The sequence below is a fragment of the Protopterus annectens genome, chromosome 1.part0, assembly GCF_019279795.1.
Source record: "Protopterus annectens isolate FY-2018-M chromosome 1.part0, PAN1.0, whole genome shotgun sequence".
Taxonomy (NCBI): Eukaryota; Metazoa; Chordata; order Ceratodontiformes; family Protopteridae; genus Protopterus; species Protopterus annectens.
In genome coordinates, this window is record NC_056725.1 from 1,295,277,977 (window position 1) to 1,295,299,620 (window position 21,644).

The 21,644-nt window shown below is 42.2% G+C and overlaps 1 protein-coding gene across 1 annotated transcript in view; it reads left to right on the forward strand.

Annotated features, from left to right (window-relative positions):
- LOC122801321 (cytochrome P450 2D4-like) overlaps positions 1 to 21,644 on the forward strand; it is a 719,831-nt gene that overhangs the window by 24,810 nt on the left and 673,377 nt on the right. The window contains exon 2 of the mRNA XM_044070893.1: positions 20,520 to 20,691. Coding sequence (XP_043926828.1) covers positions 20,520 to 20,691 — 172 coding nt within the window. The remainder of the gene's footprint in view (positions 1 to 20,519; positions 20,692 to 21,644) is intronic.

Genomic DNA, 21,644 nt, shown 5'->3' on the forward strand with positions numbered 1-21,644 from the left:
GTGTATGTGTGCATGTCTGTATATCTGTAGGGTACAGCATTCCGAGGCCACTTACTTCTATTACAATATGCATTGGCACACAGTAGTATGGATAGTGATGTTGCTGCCCATAGGTGAGGCAAGACAATCCATCACTCTACTATGCCTGTGGCTTGTGCATTAGATGCATATCCCTGTAGTACCACTGTTGGGATGGACAATGGTTTGTAACGCAGTTGTGGACAATGTGTGCTGGTGGGTATGTCAGAGTATCTTCATGGGTTCCAGTGTGTACAATATCCACTGTGGGGTGTGGGTGCTGTGTACACTATCATTACAGCATGGTACACCCGGGTACATGCTCCATGTACCATTGTATGGTGACTACTGTCACCATCAACCATACAGGTAACCAATACCACAATCCAGCCCAGTTATGCATGTGCAACCTACCTGTAACACGTTGGACACACTGACAAGTTAGTTAGCACAGATGGGCCCAGGTCTCTTGGATGTGTGCTTGCCTGTTATGTGTCTGTTAATGTGTATATGATGGTATGTCACACTATGTATTGTCCATATACAACCATTACATCCCCCATTATCATACTGTAAATGTCTGGGGATGTTCTGCATATAACATGTAACCTTGAGCACACCTCACCCTAAACGCTGTGTAGTGTGTGCAATGAAAGCCACACACTTCAGTAGCACTACATACCTAGGTAGGGGTCTAGTCCCAGTGTTTCCAAGTAAGAGTGTGCGTGTATGTGGATGGATCTACATCAGGTTGCTGATTATATATGTCCCAGTGGGTCACCTGTCCATGTGGCCCAGGCAGTAACTGTTATACAGACCTGTGGCATGTGTTCAGCTGTACCCAGGATATGTCACAGCCATGGTATCACCACAGCAGCTACACTACCTGACATATATGCATTAAACATTACTGCTGACAACATGTTACACAGCAGTACATTGGTACACTGTAGTACAGTCACTGTGTTCTTCAGAACCATATTAGCCTGTCCCTGCATCGATGTTATGAATGACAGGGATGTGGCACAGGTGTCATCATATGCACAGGGCATGTTGTTGGTTTGCCAGAGACCAAGGGTGAGCCATACATTTGACACCATGTGTGTGGGTGAATGGTGTAATTAGCTGAAATGGACATGCTGATGTAGTGTGTGTAGGCATGTTTTTGCCCTAGGTGTGTTTGTATAGTGTGTGGGTATGCATCCACACAGTTCTGCCATGTGTCCTATACAGGTGTTTCTTGGACAGCTGCAGACCATACCTGGCAGGGTGTGCAGTTCACTGGCTCCAGCCACAAACACGCAGACAGTGCCTGCCAGGGGTTCCATTGGCATTTCCAGGTACAGGCCTTGATGTGCTACTCTCCCCTGATGATGACAGATGCTCGCTGGAACCAGGTCTCTCCTGGGACTGGCCAGAGCCATGCCCACTTGGCCTGCTGTGGTGTGGTGTGGACAGCGCCCCCCCCCCCACGCAGTGCTGGAGTTGGTACTGCCACTACGGGAGCACCTTCGTGTCCTAGCATGTCCAAGTCAACCACCAACTGTAGGTGTTGCTGGCCTACATCCATGCAGCCGTCACCCCACTCCCACCACATGTATGAGAACAGACAAACCACGGTTGATGAGGCCCACCATCTCACCCAACCATCTATCTATGATCTTGGTATAATCACGGAGGGCACTAATAAGTTCATGGAAGTTGCCACTTACAGATGAGAGAGCAACCCTCTACAGCCTCAGGCTCTGTCTGGTGTACAGTTCCATATGTGCCTTGACCCCCATGACAGTTTGAAACATGCGCCTGGGGGTACCAGTTGTGGCACTTCTGCCAGGACCACGATGACCAGCGGCCCAACCATGAGCACCCTGGTACATCTGCCTGTGTGGTGACCTGCTGGACATCTGGCTATGCCTGCTGTGAAAAGACACAGTAGGCATAGATACCACACTCTCCTGTGCACTGCCACCAACCGCCAACTGTCCCTCTGCTATGGCCACTGGTGATGGAGTATGTATAGGCACTGTAACTGTGTGCGGGATGGGGTGGCTAAGATGGGGATGTCAAATGGTGCAGTTTCGACCTTTGACAATCTCGCCTGTGCCTCAACAGTCCTATCATCATCTTCGGTGCCTGTATGGCCACCAACATCAGACTGCATGCAGGAGGGACCCTGACCCACCTCGCCACCTGTGGGGAAAACAAGAAATGCACTTTAAGACCTGTACAGCATTACATAACAGTACACACACACACACACACACACACACACACACACACACACACACACACACTGAAATTCCACCATAATACCTACCTGTCCCTGAGTTTACAGACAGCGCCATGTTTATTCACATAAGTTCCCCATCCTGCATCACACTTGGTAACATAAACTCATTAATATCACTCATTAACGTATCATTCCTCTAACTGCCTGGACGAGTGATCACAACACAAGACCTGTTACCCCATTACCTCCTTGACTTGATTGGAGTAAGTTTTACATGGCCTCACTGCTGTCATCCAGTGTCCACTCTGGGTATGTCCAGACATCGTGAGCATGGCCCCCATATGTTAGGGGCTACTACGTTCACTCCATAATGTCACTCACTGGAGTGTCATATGTAACTATTGCTCAGTACATGCCAGATCTGTTTATCAATCAACTTATCATGTTGACAACAGTAATATATGGATACACTCCCTGGTGTTGTCTAGTAATTCCCCAATGCATCTGTAGTGCTGCATACTAGGGTGGTAGTTCACCTTTCTGCTGACTGCAATATTAAGGGCATACCTGGTGTCTAGTTTCCCTCCCAATGCATGTTCCATGCTACAGACCTTATTATACTATCAGTTGTTCTGTGATTACATATCAGACAAGTATTCTGAATGTCTCATATGTCAGTCCATGTCCATGTACTGCATGATTACAAAGGGAAGTACTTCCATATGAACAACCTCACAATCACTCATGTGCATACATGGACACCCACACAAACACACACACACATCCTACATGCATCAACCCCCCTCCACTCCACTAGATTGCACTTACAGACAAAATAACCCCCCCCACACACACACACCTACAGGTGAGGTTGCACAAAGATAGTACACACAGTCCTCCCATTAACCATCTGTCAACATGCATAACTTATGGTACTCAACAGCATGCAGTGCAGCTATAGTCAATCCATGCTAGTAGCAGTGTACATGTGTGTGACGCATGGGCTGTGTTAGTAGGTGATGCCCCTTCCCCTGGAAAACACTGCACCCATGTACACAGTATTGCTGTGCACCTGTTCTGCACCCTGCCATGTACTGTGCACGAAACCTCACAGGTGTACAAACCATTGCTGAATGTGTATTACTGTGTCAGTTATGTCTGCTCTAATGCTCACAGCCCCTATGTGTTTGTACGACACATACCTGGGATGATATATGGACAGATGTAACTTGTGAATGCCTGATGTCTGGTTTACAGATCTCAACATCAGCGGTGCATGTATGACCAATATGATACTATGACACTGACAACCGTCAAACCTTACCATGGCTATGAGGAGTGTACACACCCTTATTGATATGATGCACTCTTCTTTGATATGCCATGGGACCACATATATTAACATTACATGAGCGTGATATGTGACAAATGTCATGTACATTCACATGCAGTGTCTAGCAAATTTGTTAGGTGTACAGATGCTGACCCCGATGCATATAGTCCATGGGTGCATATGTGTGCACACCCTTATCATGACGGTTTGTTGCACTTATTGTTGTGTGTACTACAGCAGTCACTATTCCTGGCAGGGGCATACTAGCATGGGCCATCTGCATTTGCCAGTATATGGTCAGTCTGCCCTACACATGCCCCCTAACTCTGCATGATTGCAAGGTCTTCTCATGTGCATATCCCTTGGAGTTCTCACACTGCTGTGGAGTTAGGGTTACGTCTGCCACAGTTCTTGAACCTTACAGTGTGCCATTCTTAACATCCTTAGGATCCCTCCTGCAGTGCACTGGTGTCTCATGATGACACACACTCCCCACCTTCAACCTTTTTGCAGATGCTTGCAACTATGGCCTACAAATGTGTGTCAGTTTGCAGTGTCACAAACACTGAACACCACATGTAACAGCGTAGTCTCAGCTAATGACTGGCAAGCATACAGATGCACACTGGCACTGGCACAGTACAGATGGGGATGGTGGGCCTGAAGTGAGGTGAGGCATTGGTTGTGCAGTACCTGTATTTTACATAATACTGTCTGTAGGTTTCCAACGTGGTCATGGTACACCAGTACACATTCCAACACATGACTGTTGGGGACCTCTTCTGTTATGCATACACTACCTGTAGAGAGGCCTGGCTGATCTTTCCTGTGGTATAACTGTCACATCTGTTTACCCTAACCCATAGGCCATGCACTTGCAGAGTCCAGGCAATTGCTGACACGGGTACCGCACAGCAATTACTTGCTGGACATTCCTGCTACCCCCTCTGTATTGTGGCATGTTAGTGGGCAGCCCACATGACCAGCTTGCTACATGTGACAGAATGTGTCTTGGGTGGCCATCTGTTTATTTCCTACATCATTTCTGTCCCATACATCCTTGCCACATACATGATTGTCTGCACTGTTTGCCATGGCATATGCAATGGTGAGGTATGGCTACATGTGCAGCTCATCGGTGCTACCTGTTGGGTATGGGGCCCACACCATGTCATGTAAGACATTTGCAAGTCACGCCTGCCTCTGTTGCAGGTAAGTGTGCACATTTGATGGACAAATGACTTGGACAGCTGACCACTACATGGTGTGATATTGGGGACGTGTACTTGCTGAATGGAGCATTTCCATGACAAATGCTTGCAAGCAATACATCAACAGCTGCCTTCGCTATATTTTCTTTGGAGTGTGTGCACACATATGCTTCCAGTGTTTGTGAAGGTATGTATTCCCCATATTTGCTGCCTTAGCCTATGGTTCCATAGTACACACTCAGTGCTCATGTTGGGACCACATTGCAAGTGTTAAGGGTTGTGGACCACAGTATTATGATATGCCACAGTGTAGATCTGTAACAGTTGCCATTGTAATACTGGTATATACACTGTTGTAGCAATGTATAAGGGTGATGTTTCACACATGTCCCTACTGTAGGCCATGTGTCCCACCATTATGCTCTTCCCTGTGGACACATTTTGTAATGACAGGATGTTAGTTATCTTGCAGGTGTCTGATATACCCTTCAGATACCCTATCATGGTCACCACTGTGATGCAGTGAGGTTAACAGCAACAATATATGAACATGTACAGCATGCATTATGGGTAGGTGTGTTAGATGTGTGCATGGAATATACCATAGCCATTACATGACCGGTGTATTGGCAAGCATGAACATAAACCATACTCACCAGCTACAGGCTGCTGCCTTGGTGGTTTACCAGAGAGACCTACATTAGAGTGTGACAGATGTGATGTCAGTGGCCACAGCTCTGGCATTGCTACAGGGTGGGTTCAGCATTACAGTACATTTACAGTACAAGTCCACAATACTACAGCTTATGCACATCTGTTTATTACTACTACGCAGCAACAGACTATATATATGACATCTTACATATGCATGATCTACCTCTGCAGGTGCGGATGCATACACAACAGTGGTCTACTGATGTGCCCTATGGACTTACCTGCATGCTCCTCAGCCAGAGTGTGTGGGTAGCACTAATCTCCACAATGGTCTCTGCCAGTTATTGTGTGTGTGGGCAGGCAGGTGTCACAAGGCTGGCGAGGAGCTCCTCAATATGTGTTGGGGGGAATGGATGGCATGACCCCCTTGTTGCAAGGTGATCCCCCGGACTAAAGCAGCACGCCAACAGGCATTGCAAAGCAGGTCACTACAATTATGTCGGACCTGCTCATAACTGCAGTTATGCAGGCCAACATCATTGACCCTGTGGACTAGATCGTTCCACAAGGTGGTCCACTCCTACTGCTCATGGGCTGTCCTACTGAAGAGAACCTAATAGTGCTGTATCAGGTGGTTAAGAATGACCTAATTTTCTGCTGCTGAATACACTGGTAACCTTTCATGGGACATCATGCCTGAAATACATAAAGATGGAAACAGGTCTGAGCAACTCATACAGCAAGGTTACCATAGTTCTTAATACACATCTCTGTCTCCCCCCACCATATCAGTGACAACAAACTGTTGACACAACTCAGTAGGTATGGCTACAGCTTACCTACCATTGGGACATATATTGTATTGTATCACGCTTTGTGCTATGTGTTTGTAGCCATGTTCCTTGTGGAGACACTATCATTGCTGGCCTGTTATGGACTATTTCATCTGCATGCCATTGTCAGGGCCACTATGGTTCCATATATACATGTGGTATGCTTGCTATGTGACTGCTCCACATCTGTCATTCTGTGTTATTGGGGATATCTATGCATGCTGTTGGACATGTTCCAGGATTTTGTGTACTATTACTACCCACATATGTTCTATAACAGTGACACAATGACATGTTTAGGGAATAGTTGCCATAAGAACCACCTCTCCCAACTCATCTGGCCATGTTACCAGGCCACATCACATGTGGGACCCACCCTGGGGCCTCCTCATCTACTGGTCCAGCACTACCTTCAGGTGGAACCTCCTCAGGGGATGGTGTCCCTCCCGGGGGCACAGATAGACATGATCCTATCACCCGAGGTCAGGTCCAGGGTCTGTTCCATAGGGGATCTGGGATGTGCTACAGCACCTTGAAGCCCACAGTACACAATAACAGGGTCCACATGCTCCTCCTGCTCAGCCTCCAGACCAAGCACCTTCAGGACCATGAAACTGCTGTTGTGACTAGCAATGGATGGGGGCCTTGTTCCCATTGTTTCCATATGGGGGCTTATGGGGCTTCCACATCGCAGATCACACCCTCCATCTAGGGTGTTTACCCACCACATGTGTCATATACCACCCTGTAGGCTGTCCTCTATATCTACCAACCCGAACCACCTCCACAAATATACCTACTATCTTTCCCTATATTCCCATTCCCTACTTCACAGACAAGGGCAATGTGGTCCCAACAAGGGGTTCACATGTGACATAACCGTCCATGTTGCACACACTTACAGCTGTATATATTTGTGTGTATTGCTATGTGTGATGTTCCCTCACACATAGCATGCAGCACTGTGGTGGAAATATAGGGGACATGTATTTACATAGATATGTGTGTGTGTTTTTATATGTGTACATATATTTTATGTTGTATATATGTGTTTATATACATATATGTGTCTACATATGGGTGTCTGTATATATCTGTAGACATACATGTGTATATATATATATATATATATATATATATATATATATATATATATATATATTTGTACACATATACATACCTGTACATATGGGGTACATTCAGACATCAGGTCCAACATCTCTAACCCTCCTTCCTGCACAGCTGCACTGTTCTGCCTTGCTACAACACAGACAGGTGCCACATATGGACACAACCTAAAATTAGGGGGTATATATATATATATATATATATATATATATATATATATATATATATATATATATATATATATATATATATATATATGTATATATAGAGCCAGATTGCAGGTAAGCCTATTATACATCTATGGCATTTCAGCTTGTTACATACATGTTAACCTGAGTGCCCTGCAAGTGGTGGGCTCTGGAATCCATGTGTCCATCATTATGGCATTACTTCCACCGCCAGCTATTGGCCACAGTAATATACATGCTTTCCATTGCACAACACACACTATGTTGGCTTGCATCTTGTCAGTCAGTTCTGCTCTGCACAGTTGACGGGTATAGCCCATTACCCACAGGGACAGACTCTATTGTCCATAGCAGTTGTTCAGCTAAACATCATTACAACAACAATACCTGATGGCATATATATATATCATTCCACATCATCTATCCCAGTATTATGGACAAAGTAATACTGTCAATTACATGCATACCTTCACATACCTGTTGTGGGAATGAGATCTGTTTTGGATGGTTTCCTTGTAGGAGTTTTTTTTATCTCCTTGGCTTTGGCTTTTGCCTGCTTTCTTTCTAGGTTTGTTTGTTTGTTTCTGTTTCAGTTTCGGTTTCTGTTTTGGTTTTGGTATCGATTTCTCTCTCTGTCGCTCTCTCTCTCTCTCTCCAGTAAATGGATTGAGCTGCTTGGAATAGATTGAAGCATGGCTTTTGTAGGTGATGCACATGATCAGGTGATGGCCTCTGCGCCAATCAGTATCCTCCACTTGCTACCTGCCTGCAGCATACTGTGTAGTACTTCCAATTACCACTTTCATGGTAACCCACTACTATAAATCCCTACATCATGTGGGTGTGGTCCCTTTACCTTTCCTATATGGTGGACATCCTTCCTGTGTGTGGGCAGCAGTGTTACAGACAGCAGGTAGCAATACCTCTTACAAGAGAACTTGCACACTCAGGGAAGCTACATATTTGTATGAGGTTCCAGAACTGCAGACAGAGTGTGAGTAGTGTTGTCATATGCATTGTATAGCACCAGTGTTACAGGGTTTGTGGTTACATACTAGTTTAACATGGAATGCAGTCTGTCTGCATAGCTCTCAACTGTGGGCCTATCCACTTCATGGCCAGAGGTGTGCCTGTTATGTTTTGTCTGTCCAACACACAGGTCATGTGTCAGATATATCACTGGCAGTGTGTGTGTGTTGACTGCTATCAGTACATGGCTACATATGTTTGTGTTTCTGACTTCATATTCCTGACTAAGGGTATGTTGCAGACTATCCTGTAACACCAGCAACTTGCTTAGTGTATGACAACACTATTTCACATATGAGCCTGTGTTCCAGCTTCTGTCCTCAGCTTACATACCAGGCTCCTGTCCATATGACATGCAGTCAGGGGTTGTTATGTCGTGGCCTGTGAGTATGTCATGCTGCCATTCCTGCTATCATTCTACTGCTGTTGTGGTCCCCACACACATTGTTGGGTTGGGTCCATATATGTGTGGACTTCATCTGCATAATACATGTGTGCCCTTCTGCAGTCCAGAGTTCAGTGTATGTAACAGTGGTATATGCCTCTGTATGTCAGTCTATGGGGGGATGCATCATAAATAACCTAGGCTGTTACAACATGTGAGGGATGTCAGGAGGAAGCTACCTTAAGGTATCTGGATGTATATTACCATACAATTCACCTTGGGAAAATGCTGGCCTACTGCTTCCTGCCATACAGACTGTTCTGTTTGTCAGTTCATAGGTTCATAGGTAGGTACTAGGCTATCGGCCCTGGGGCCTATACAAGCCCAGCCAAAAAAGGTACCCTGGCTTTTGCCACCTAAGAAAATTATTTTCCTGTGCCACTGTCGAGCAGAGCCACAGAGGTGATCCCCGGGGTGAATTTCCTATTTCACATCCAATCATCAAGATTTTTCTTGAAGAGTGCTAATGAGGAGCTTTGTTTGATATAGATAGGTAGTTTATTCCAGAGTATGGGAAGTCTCTGGGACAGGAATCTATCCCTCTGGCATATTCTGTTTATTGTGGTGACAAGGTTTACGTCCCTAGAGCGTGTAGCTTGGAAGGATTTGGATTTCTTTAAGTGAAGCATGTCCAACAGCTCTGGGTTTGACATAGCTTTGTATGTTAGGCAGAGATCACCTCTGAGTAGGCGATATGCGACAGAGTAAAGCTGGAGTTTTTTGAGACGGTCTGAGTAGGGCATCTGTTTGAGGCTGGTAATCCTCTTTGTGAGGTATTTCTGTGGCCTATCCAGTTGTTGTAGATGTCTTGTGAGGTACATACCAAAAGGGGTGTTGTACTCTATAATGGGTCTAATGAGTGATGAGTAGAGGGGAACAATGACCTCTTTTTTTCTGGATGAGAAACCTTTTGTGATAAGGTGTGCCATGTAGAAGAATTTCCTGACTACTGTGGCGATGTGATTATCAAAGGAGAGACTACTGTCCACCTGTGTCCCAAGGTCTTTTATCACACTTTCAGTGTTAAGTATACTACCACCTATGTTGTAGTTCATGGGTACAGAATTTCTACCAAAGGGGATGACAATGCACTTTTTGGCATTGAGCTTGAAGCCATGGCTTTGACAGCAGGCATCTCAGTGATGCCCTTTTGTAGGATGTCCACATCGTTAGGAGTTTCGATTATGGCTCCTAGTTTGCAGTCATCTGCGAACTTCATTAGCCAAAGACCTTCTGTGTTAGCCTGTACTTCAGAGAAGTAGATACCAAACAGGAGAGGACCCAGGACTGAACCCTGTGGTACTCCACTTGTCACTGGTCTGAAGTCGGATTTGGAGTCTGCTACTTTCACAGTGTGGGTTATGTCAGTGAGCCAGCTGGCAACCCACCTTGTGACATAGGGATTTATACCTAGTTTAGTGCATTTATCTATAATTCCAGAGTGGGGGATGGTGTCGAAAGCCTTGGCAAGATCTAGATAGGCTGTTTGAACCACCTTACCCTTGTCTACGGCTTTGGTGACTGCTTCAAAGAAGTCTATCAGGTTTAGGAGACATGATCTGCCTTTTACAAACCCGAACTGGGTGGGGTCCAGAGTTTGGAGATTACCAATGTCTTTGTTTATAAGTTCCATGATGATACATTTTATGGCCTTGCAGACCAGGCCCATCAGGCTAATGGGGTAGTAGTTCAGGCTATGATTGAACATGATACTTAAATGGGGTGCCAGTTTGTTCTGTAGTTCGTGTAGAACACAGCCTGGGATGTTGTCTGGTCCCATGGATGCTGTGTTCTTGGCTTTGGAGAGTGTGTTTTTTTACCTGTGCAGCCGTGATTACAGGAACTTTGCATTCTTCCGGTATAGAGATGGGCTCTTTAGGGGGTGAGAGGGGGGGTAACGTTAGCACTGAACCTATCTGCCAGAATGTTGGCAATATCAGTTGGGTCTGTATATTTTGTGCCATTGTGCTGTAACTCAGAGCAGATCTGAATGTTGCCATTGAGATTCTTGACATAGCTATAGAATGCTTTGTGGTTGTCGTTAGAATTAGTGGCGATTTTTTGTTTTTGTAACTAGCTTTGGAGGATTTTATCAGGGATCGCAGCTTCTTACTGTGGCTGACCAGGGAGCTCCTTCACTCGTGAGATTTTACTCTCTTTTGCAACAGTTTCTTCCTTCTGTTGTACAGCTTCTTTATGGCAGGGAACCACCAAATTGGCTTTCTTTTTTTGGAGGATAGCGTCTTGGTTCTGTTTGGGATAGCACGATTCATGCATTCATGTAAGTGCTTATGCAATTGTGTAGGATTCAGTAGTCGTAACTGTATTGTCCATCTGCATGGGTGTCATGAAGTTCACCACTTCTGTCTTAAGAAGCATGAAGTTGGCTTTGGAGAAATATTTTACCATGGTTTCCTTAATGTGGTGGGTCAGTGTGATTGTGATGGTTTCAGTTGTGCCTTGTTATTTAACAGATACATCCCATTGTGTCAACTGAAGTCTTTTCCCCCTAGAGATTGCATACAGAGTGTAGTTAGAGGCTGCTGGACTAGACATCTGCATTACTTACTGTGGAGTGATTGTATTCCTGTGGCCCAGTCTGTCTTTACTGTTGTACTACCTGAATTCCTTGACCTAGACAGCAACATATGTTATGCTTTCCAGAATACCGTATTAAATGATCTGTTTGAGAGCTGCATTAATCTGTTTATATGTATTTCAAAGTCTAAACAGTTATATGACATGACATATACAACTGTAATAGCACACAAATAAAGCTTTCTCATGTATGGAAACCTGTGTGTGGTGTTATATCCTTTGACCTCTCTGTGGGAATATGTTTCAGGCAACAACTGCCTTTTGCATGGGTAACTTATACACTGTCCATTTGATAAGGTGGCAACTGTAGGAATACTGGCTGTTCCATATGGTGTACACCCTCTAAATATGTATCTTCCTATACATATCTCTGTGTGTCTATGTGTAGTTACATATATATCTATTTATATATATATATATATATATATATATATATATATATATATATATATATATATATATATATGTGTGTGTGTGTATATGTATCTTAGGAATGTTTATTGCTTCCACATTGTACATTCCCTATGGTAGCCAGTCTGTACTGCATGATATGTTATTGATACCAGCCTGATATCATACAGGTGGGATCGATTACTGTTAACATCTTGTGCCCATGTTGTGTTGGGTCCTGGTTATGGGACTTGCAACAGTTGGTATTGTAGTGCAGGACAGACCTGTTTGGCTGTGGGGGGGATAATATCAATACGTACAGGACGTATGTAGCTTGGGCCCCCTCACCCCCATTACCGGTGCCTGTAGTCATAAATGTATTTATGTTCTGTTTTATAGCTAAGGCTATGTATCTGTATATACATATATATATATTTATATATATATCTATAGATGTATGCATATATATATATATATATATATCTATATATCTATAGATGTATGTATATATATATATATATATATATATATATATATATATATATATATATATGTATGGATCTAATTCACAATGCCGAAATTTCAGAATGCCGACAACCATATGTCCGACACCATATGACCAACATCCGAAATCTCGACATTGTAAGTAGACCATGAAAAAGGAAAATAAAATTTCCTTTCAACTGCTAGCAGGGGGGATCTGCCCCCACACCCCCCGTAACTTTAATATACCAACTTCGAGATCGCACTACAGTAAAGGAATGGAAATCTTTCCATTCCACACTATAGTGAGATGCCGGTTCCGCATTGTCAGCATTCCGAATGTCAATCATATGGTGTCGGCCATATGGTTGTCGGCATTCTGGTCTTCGGCAATGTCAGGTAGACCCATATATGTATGTATGTATATATATATATATATATATATATATATATATATATATATATATATATGTATATATATATTTATATATCTATTTAGATAGAAATATATATACATATATATATATATATATATATATATATATATATATATATATATATTTATATATATATATATATATATATATATATATATATATATATATATATATATATATGTATATACACACACACACACACACACACACACACACACAGACACACACACACACACACACACACACACACACACACACACACACACACACGCTATTGTAACCTGATAATAACTGTTTTGCTGACTGTAATGGAACTCTGTTACATTTTATTCACTGAGGAGCTTTTCTCCTCAGTGGCTCTGCTGAAAATGAGCCAAAAGCTCAGTCAGACTAACACGGATAACAAATGTTAAATAAATAAATACATAAATAAATAAATACATATACGTGTTTAAATACATTTCTTGTACTGTTGAATGACTGTGCTGGATGATATGTTTGTGAAGACGTCAGGGTTATGTATATCTGACATGGCTTAGTGGTAAATCACTTTGGGTATGGTGTGCAGGGTCCTGGGTTATAGCCTTACACAGGCTGTTTATTTTGTTCCTGGGCAGAACAAGGGCCGTTGGCTGCAGAGTGATTAAGGCACTTTTAAGCAGTTGTAAGCGGGTTTGCGCCGAGGTAAGCACTGCTAACTTTAGGTTACAGTTTCTTATTCTGATTTAGCTTCTCAATTGCTTAACCTGTGTAAGCATTGCTTACCCCCACACAAACAAGCTAAAACCTGCTTACTGCTGCTTAGAAGTGCTTACTCCCACTTACCCCCATGCTAATTTTTTTTAAAAGAAAAGAAAAAGGGTTGATAGGAAAGTGGTGAAAAAGGGGCGCAAAGAAGAAAAGACAGTAGGGAAAATAGCTAGGGATGTGCAGGATTGGTGTCCATACCTGCCCATTTCTTCTACAACAACAGCTGTGCATATACACTGAACTTGGAGATAGATTTGGACACTCAAACCCCTGAGAGAGGGGTGAGGACAACAATAATATGTTGTGAAGCCAATTAGACCAGATTACATGTGTCCAGTGGACACGTGTGCAAAATGGACAGCTATGTATGGGGCAAGATTTTTTGGGGAGGAACAGATTGCCCTTTTTTTCAGGTGAGAATGGGATGTTAGGGAGGGATAGTAGGTATATTTGTGAAGGTAGTTTGAGTAGGTTAACAGACAAGACAGTCAAGATGCATACAGGGGTGGTATTTGACACATGTGGGGGATAAACACCTTGATGAGGAGGGGTGTTTGGACATCAGAAACCCATGAGCCCCCTAGTTGATACAGTGGGTCTGAGGTCCCCAGCCATGGGCAGTCACCACTGCACCTTCACAGTCCCAAAGGTGGCTGTGCTGGGGGCTGAGTAGGAGGGCCAGGCCAACCCTCTGGTTGTGACATGTGGCCCTCAAGCTGGCATAGCAGATCTCTGAACTACCTGCAGAACTTGCTACGTACCACTCCTCGGACCTGGCGATGGGTGACAGTGTCCTGTTCACCACTGCTCCCAGGGGGGTCGAGCCCCATCCCCTGAGGCAGTTCCACCCAAAGGTGGTGCAGGACCAATGGACGAGGAGGTCCCGGGGTGGCCCCCAGATGTGCTGGTGCCTGGTGCCAAGGCCAGCTGAGGTGGGACAGGTAGGTCCGCCTGGACCTGCGTTCCCAAACGTGCTATGGTGTTTCAATTTTACAACATATGTGGGTTAGTAATAGTCAACATATTCCAGGATTAGGTATAACAGCATGCATAGATATTCCCCTTAACCCAAACACCAGATATGTAACAGTTGCATAGCAAATAACACATGCATATATGGAACCACAGTGGTCATTGCAACAGCATGCAGGTACATTGATGGCAGCATGCCACCAATGTGGGAGTATTTCAACATGGAACATGCATAGAAACAAATTTAAATAATTATCAAACAATATGACATATGTCCCAACAGTAGAGTTAATTTAGCACATACTGATTGAGTTGTGTATTTAGTTTATTATTGCAGATATGGTGGGGGAGAGAGAAAGATTTCAATTAACAACTAGTATATTCCTGTAGTTCACATTACTTTCCTAGTCAGTGCTGTGATCTGTACTTTACAGGTATTAGTACACTACCCTATTGCTTTAGTTTGGACAGTGATATGGCTGTCGACAACTATATACATGAATGGAGTTTCACTTGCAGTATACACTTCTTACCTGGTATACCTGTGGAGGTATTGTTTGTTAACACTACCTAGCTGTTTCTTACTCCCAGATTCCAGGTTGATGTTATGCACATACCTGTCCATCTCTTATTGCACACAGTCTGGGCATGTCTTCACCACATGCAGGTGAACCTGGACATCTTTCCACTATTGACCTCTTAAACCTTTAGTGAATTGTACAATGACAGGTTTGTTTTATTTGACATTTTCCAAATATGTACAGGTCTGACAGTCAGTTATATGACATGAAATGCTGCTTACATGTTAAAAATGAGCACACTGATATGGCATGGGGACAGGGTAACAGCCGGCAGATATGGGCCAATTAACTGGACATTCTGGACAATTCTGTACACTTGTGGGGTATGATTCTGCATACAGCTTACTACCACTCCCAGACTTCGAACCATGGCTGTGTCTGCTAAAAATAAAACACTGTCCATTACAGTTGAGTGTGCTGTATAGATATTGCTGTGTATCTCTTGTCTGATTTCTGTCTATAATTCTCCTGTGGTTTTACATTCTGACCTTGTAATTACAGCACTCTTATACAGGATTTCCTAGACAGTTGTATCATGTAGTACAGTGTGGGTGACAGTGATGAGTAATACCTTATTATTCAGAGCAATTGCAGCACTAACAATGCCATGCAATACCAGAGTAAACAGTACCAGTACAGGATATCAATCTTTTATTTCTAGGCACAGTGTTCATATCTGACAGACCTGTGGGAGCAATGTTTGCTAGCACTACCTGAATGCTGACACACAAATTACCAGTTTACATTTCACTCTGTTATGTACCGCACTCTGGTCACAGCTTGACAACATGGGGGTGGAGATGGGACATACTTGGCTAATTACTCCCTTAACATTTTGGGGAGTTGCTAGAATGCCAGGTTTGCTCTAATAGATGTCTGACAATCAGTTGTATGTCTTGTTTTCTGCTAAATGTCTGGGATCATCCCACTGATTTGCCAGGGGGACAGGGTGACAGGCAGCAGATATGGACCAATTTACTGGACATTCTGGACTATATCTGTACAGTTGTGGGGTATGATTCTGCATATAGCCTACTACCACTCCCAGGATTTGAACCATGGCTGTGTGTGCAAAAAATAGAACAGTTCATGTCACAGTTGAGTGTGCTATTTGGATTTTGTTGTCTGTCATTTCACTATTTTCTAAGTCTCTCTCAGTTGTACTATATGACTCTTGAGATTACAACAGTCATATACAGACATTCCTACACATTTTATTTATGTAGCACAGTGTGGGTAACAGTGCTTAATACAACAGCACTGTTAAGTGATTGCAAATCTACATTACCATATGATACCAGAGTAAACACATGCAGTCCTGCAGTTAGACCTTTATTGTCAGGCTATTATGCTTTTATTTACATACAACCTATATGAGACTCTTCCTGCCCTATTCTCTGGTGTATGCAGTACATGCCTTAAACAATACAGGTTTTATACAGGCAATTAACTTACTACTACTTTTATATTTATTTCTATGACAGTACATGCAAGAGTATTACTAACCTGCCCCATGTCACAACCGCTGCTGTCTACAGGCATGGGCTTCCTGGTTCCCAGCCTGCTCATCTGCCACTGTGAAAGACATAAGAGGAATATTTAGCCATACTTATCCATAATATACATGAGCTGGCAATTATTAAACAGGTAGTGGCCTGATACTTACACATGGCTGGGACATCTCCTGTCCTCCTAGCCTCTTGGATCCACTGCTTCAAGAAATCCCCCTTTCTCTGCTTCAGGTTGGCATAGTGATGCCTGACCTGCTCAGCAGTTCGGGGTATGCCAGTGGCACTGGTGAGGTCACGGGCAAGATGGTCCCAGGCTTCCACTTTGTATTGGGAACCCTAGTACTGGCCCTGCAGCAGTCTCTGGTCATGGTCTTTCACAAGGAGTCCTACCATGACTCTGGACTCCTGGATGCCCCAGAGCTGTGCCCAAAAGCGCGCATCCTCTCCCATTCCAGATATAGTGCCTACAGGGGGAAGCTACAACTAATTATGAAATATATTCCTGCCTGTTGGGTTTAAATAGGGCTGGTTTCCCGCACTTTGCCATGACTGGACAGTTTTCAAAATGCTAATCTATAGGCAAAACTGCTTACCTAAGGTTGGCATTGCTTAAAGGGGTATACCAATGGGCAGACTGAGTTAGCTGGCCTACACATTGCTTATACCTACTAAGCTGGGCTGTGCAATGCTTAGCATTGCTTAATATTTAATTTGCATTATATTTGCATTTTGGCATTGATTTATTATTCATTACATGTTATATATGTGTTTGGTGTCCATGATTCATTTGTACGTACACTGTATGGGGTCCTTGTGTTTATTAGTGGATTTCAACACTTTAATACAATGACACCTCACATCTGGGCTTAATGCAGTACTCCAGTTCACATATTTATGTTATGTAGTAGGTTATACAGCATAAAACTGTACATAGATTCCTTTCACATGTTCAGTTTGAATTTCCTATAGTGAGGATCTGTTTGGTGATACCTCAATCTTATGTACTGCTGTGATGGCTTAGTGATTAACTACTGTGATTATAGTGTACAGGGTCCTGGGTTCAAGACCTGCAAAGGCTGTTTATTTTGTTTCTGGCCAGAACAGCGGCTGATGCATACAGAGTGATTAAAGCACTTTTAAGCAATTATAAGTGGGTTTGTGCAAGTTTGCTATAAGGTAAGCAATGCTAACCTCCAGTTAAATATGCGTACAGAAAGTTAGCTTCAATATTGCTTAACCTGTGTGCGCATTGCTTACCCCTGTACAAACAGGGTTAAACCTGCTTACTACTGCTTAAATATGCTTACTCTCGCTATTACTTAAATATGCTTGCTCTTTCTTACTACTGTGTACTCCCGCTTACCCCCACACTAATTTAGACAGTAATGTCTAATGGTTCTTGGGAAGGTGGTGGATTTGGAAACTGTATGGATTTATCATTCATTACACATTTTACCTTCCATTTGTATCCCTGATTCCTGTGTAAATATACTGTATGAGGCACTTGTGCTTATCTGTGGACTTTGCAACATTATTACAATGACACCTCACATCTGCATCTAATGCAGTACTCCAGTTCACAAATATATGTTATAAAGTAGGTTATGCAACAAAATAAACTGATCATAAAGTGATTTGACATGAAAAATGGATTGTACTGGAGTGGAACTCGAACCAGGAATGACTGCTCGTAAGGCGAATGCTCTGTCCACTACACTATTGCTGTACTGCTTCATTTGCATATATCTTGCTCTCTATTCGCTTGTGCCATTTAAGCTGCATTAACTGCAGCTAAGCAATTGGCCAACCCGCGCACCTACTGTTAAATCTGATCTGTTTCTAGAAAAAATTCTTTATATTTAAATGTTTTAACTATTCCTCTTGTACACTTGGGAGGATGTTGCTGGGGGTATGCGAACACCTATAAGCGGTCTCGCTCATTCTCACTCCTAAACTGCCGTTCTTGATTGCAGGGGCATGTATATTCTGAGAGCTCTGCTCTCAGGCATGCCCCTGCACTCATACATGCTCCATGTCTGTTTAGGAGCTCAGGCAGCGCGCCTTCATTGATATGCATGGCACACTGCCATCCTGCTCCTAAACGGCCACTTCTGTGCAGGACTATGCTAGTCCTGCATGGAAAAATAGTGAAGCCGGGTGATAGTTTCCTCAACAAAAGTTTTAGATTCAATATACATCCTCGATGCCCTGATTAATTGTCCTTTTACAATTCCTTTCTTCTGAAAGTATGGATGGTCACTATTAATCTGTAAGTATGAATTAGAGAAGGTGTCTTTCCAAAATATCTTAGACTGAAACCTATTTTCAGTAGGGTCTTTGTAAATACAAACATCTAAGTAATTAATCATCTCCCTAGAAATTACATGGGTAAACCTCAGGATGTAGTACTTCTCTCAATATAACTCAACAATTCTTTTAGATTTTCCTCAGAGCCCTTCAAAACGGGCAAATGTCATCCAAGAACCATGTGTAGTATACTATATTAGCAAACCAATCAGAAGAAAATAGGTAATTCTTTTCCCAATAATACAAAACTAGGTTTGCAAATAAGAATATAAAGCTACACTAATACAAGGAAACAATTTAATAACAACAGAAAAGTTGAAACTTATAAATGTGGTTTTGGTAATCAGTGTAAATATATGGCAGACAGGGAAGAGATTTATTTTGAGAGATAGATGTGTACACTTGAAACAAAAAGGTTACTTTAACTGCAATAGTAGAGGGGTGGTTTACTTGGTTACATGTGAGGCTTGTTTAAGTTTCTATGTAGGAAAAACTGAGAAGACAATGAGGAAGCAGGTATATGAACATTTGTATGATGTCTCTCACAAGAAGGACACCAATGCACTATTCAGGCATCATAGAGAATGTCAAAGCAGTAAATATGTATTTTCTTATACTGGAACAAGTTGCACATGACCCTAGGGGGGACAGTGGGAAGCTAGGCTGGAATATAAAGAGTTATTCTGGGAAATAAAATCTGATGCTGCAAAACCCCCGGGGTTGAATGAAATGATCAGTATTAACAGTGTATTAAAGATCAGGGCAGCTAAGTTACAGTGGGCCTTGGTTTATTTTCAAATAAGGGATAGTTTTTTTTATTACTATAAAGCAAACTATAATAAACTATTGGTACAAAATGTTGATTTTTTTTCATTTTTTCTACTTAAATGAAACACTATACCTACTTTGTAATTGTGTTTTATGTTAAAAAGAGGTTTGAACTTGTCGGGGTGAATTAATATGGTTTTAATACACATTTATGTGTGTTTTTTTAAAAAGAAATTGAATGAAAAATGAATGTTCTTTTTATTAACAGGTGTTTTTTAGCTAATTGTTTTGTATGTAAATTGTTTGCAGGATATGAGTGTGGGGGTTATTTGATTGGCTGATGCTAACATAAAAGCAATGTGTGTTGGAAGCTCATTGTTCTGATGAAGTTTGGGAGATTCTCAGACAAAAGAGCTTAACCTGTATTGGAATTATTTTTTATTCGTTTCACAAACTTTATCATTTGGATTAAAAGCAGTTCTTACTCTCCTTGTGGTGCATTTTGTCTTTTTTGATTTTCTAATTGTGTCAAAATAATCCATAAATTAATCATGGTTGCATAAGAAGTTTTCAATATGAAGATTAGAATATTGTTGGGTACGCTAAATATGTGTGTTTAACCTTCTTTTGTTATTTGATTTATGTATTCACAGTTAAGTAAAAAATATGGACATTTATACAGTCTTCAGTTTGGTTGGATCCATGTAGTTGTGGTAAATGGATATGATGCCTTGAAGGAACTCCTAATCAAGAAATCTGAGGATTGTGCAGGTCGTCTTTACCTTCCTCTTAATAAAATTCTAGGATTTACAGAAAAGAATGAAGGTAAGTATCCAATAAACTGTCATCTGGAAGATGAAGCTTAATGCCTGTATGCCTCTCAGCAGTTTTACATAAATAAAAATTTTGGTGGAAGTCAGGACTTCAGTAAATATGAGGTAGTGTACTCACTCACTGGGGAAGGTCAGACTGGACCAAATGATGCACTGAAGATTCCAGATTGTGTCCTCTGCTGGTTATGTCTCATTTTCTGAACTCTAAAACTATCTAAAACAGTTTTAAGTTCACAATATGTTTTTGAATGTAAATACAATTAACAGTATATCCAGAGTATTAAACTCATACATTATATCGACCTGCACCCCTTATATTCTGCCTTTCTGATTCATTTCCAAGTTATTGCCCATAACTCCCTTCTAGGCAAAGCACATGCATCTCACTCAAACAAAAAGAAACAGTTTACAAAAACTCATCTGGCATGCAGAAGAATGTCATTGCTAACACATTTTTGGTTATGCTCATTCTTGCCCCTCAGACATAAAAGCAAGAAGATATAATTATGTTCACACCTATATTTAATAACATGCTGATTTTGTTGGAAATATCCTTAAATTTTACCTCTTGTATTTCCTCATGAAGTTATGCATCATGAATCTTCTGTATATTCAGAATTTACCTTTTCACAGTATACATTAATTTTAACCTTATATGGATTAAACGGGTTCCATACACTAGATCGAATTCGAAATAGTGCATGGAATGCTCACTGCAGTGAAAGTGCACTTAATTGAAAGTGCACTTACGTGAAGTTTAGTACAACGAACGGGTGTTGTACTGAACTTCCGTGCAGTACTCACGGACCTTAGGGTTAGGGCATGGGTCATAGTAAGGGGATAGCCTGTAAGGCTATCCTCTTACTATGACCCATGCCCTAACCCTAAGGTCTGTGATGACTGCAGCGCAGTGAAGGACATAGCAATGTCCTCCACTATGGTGCA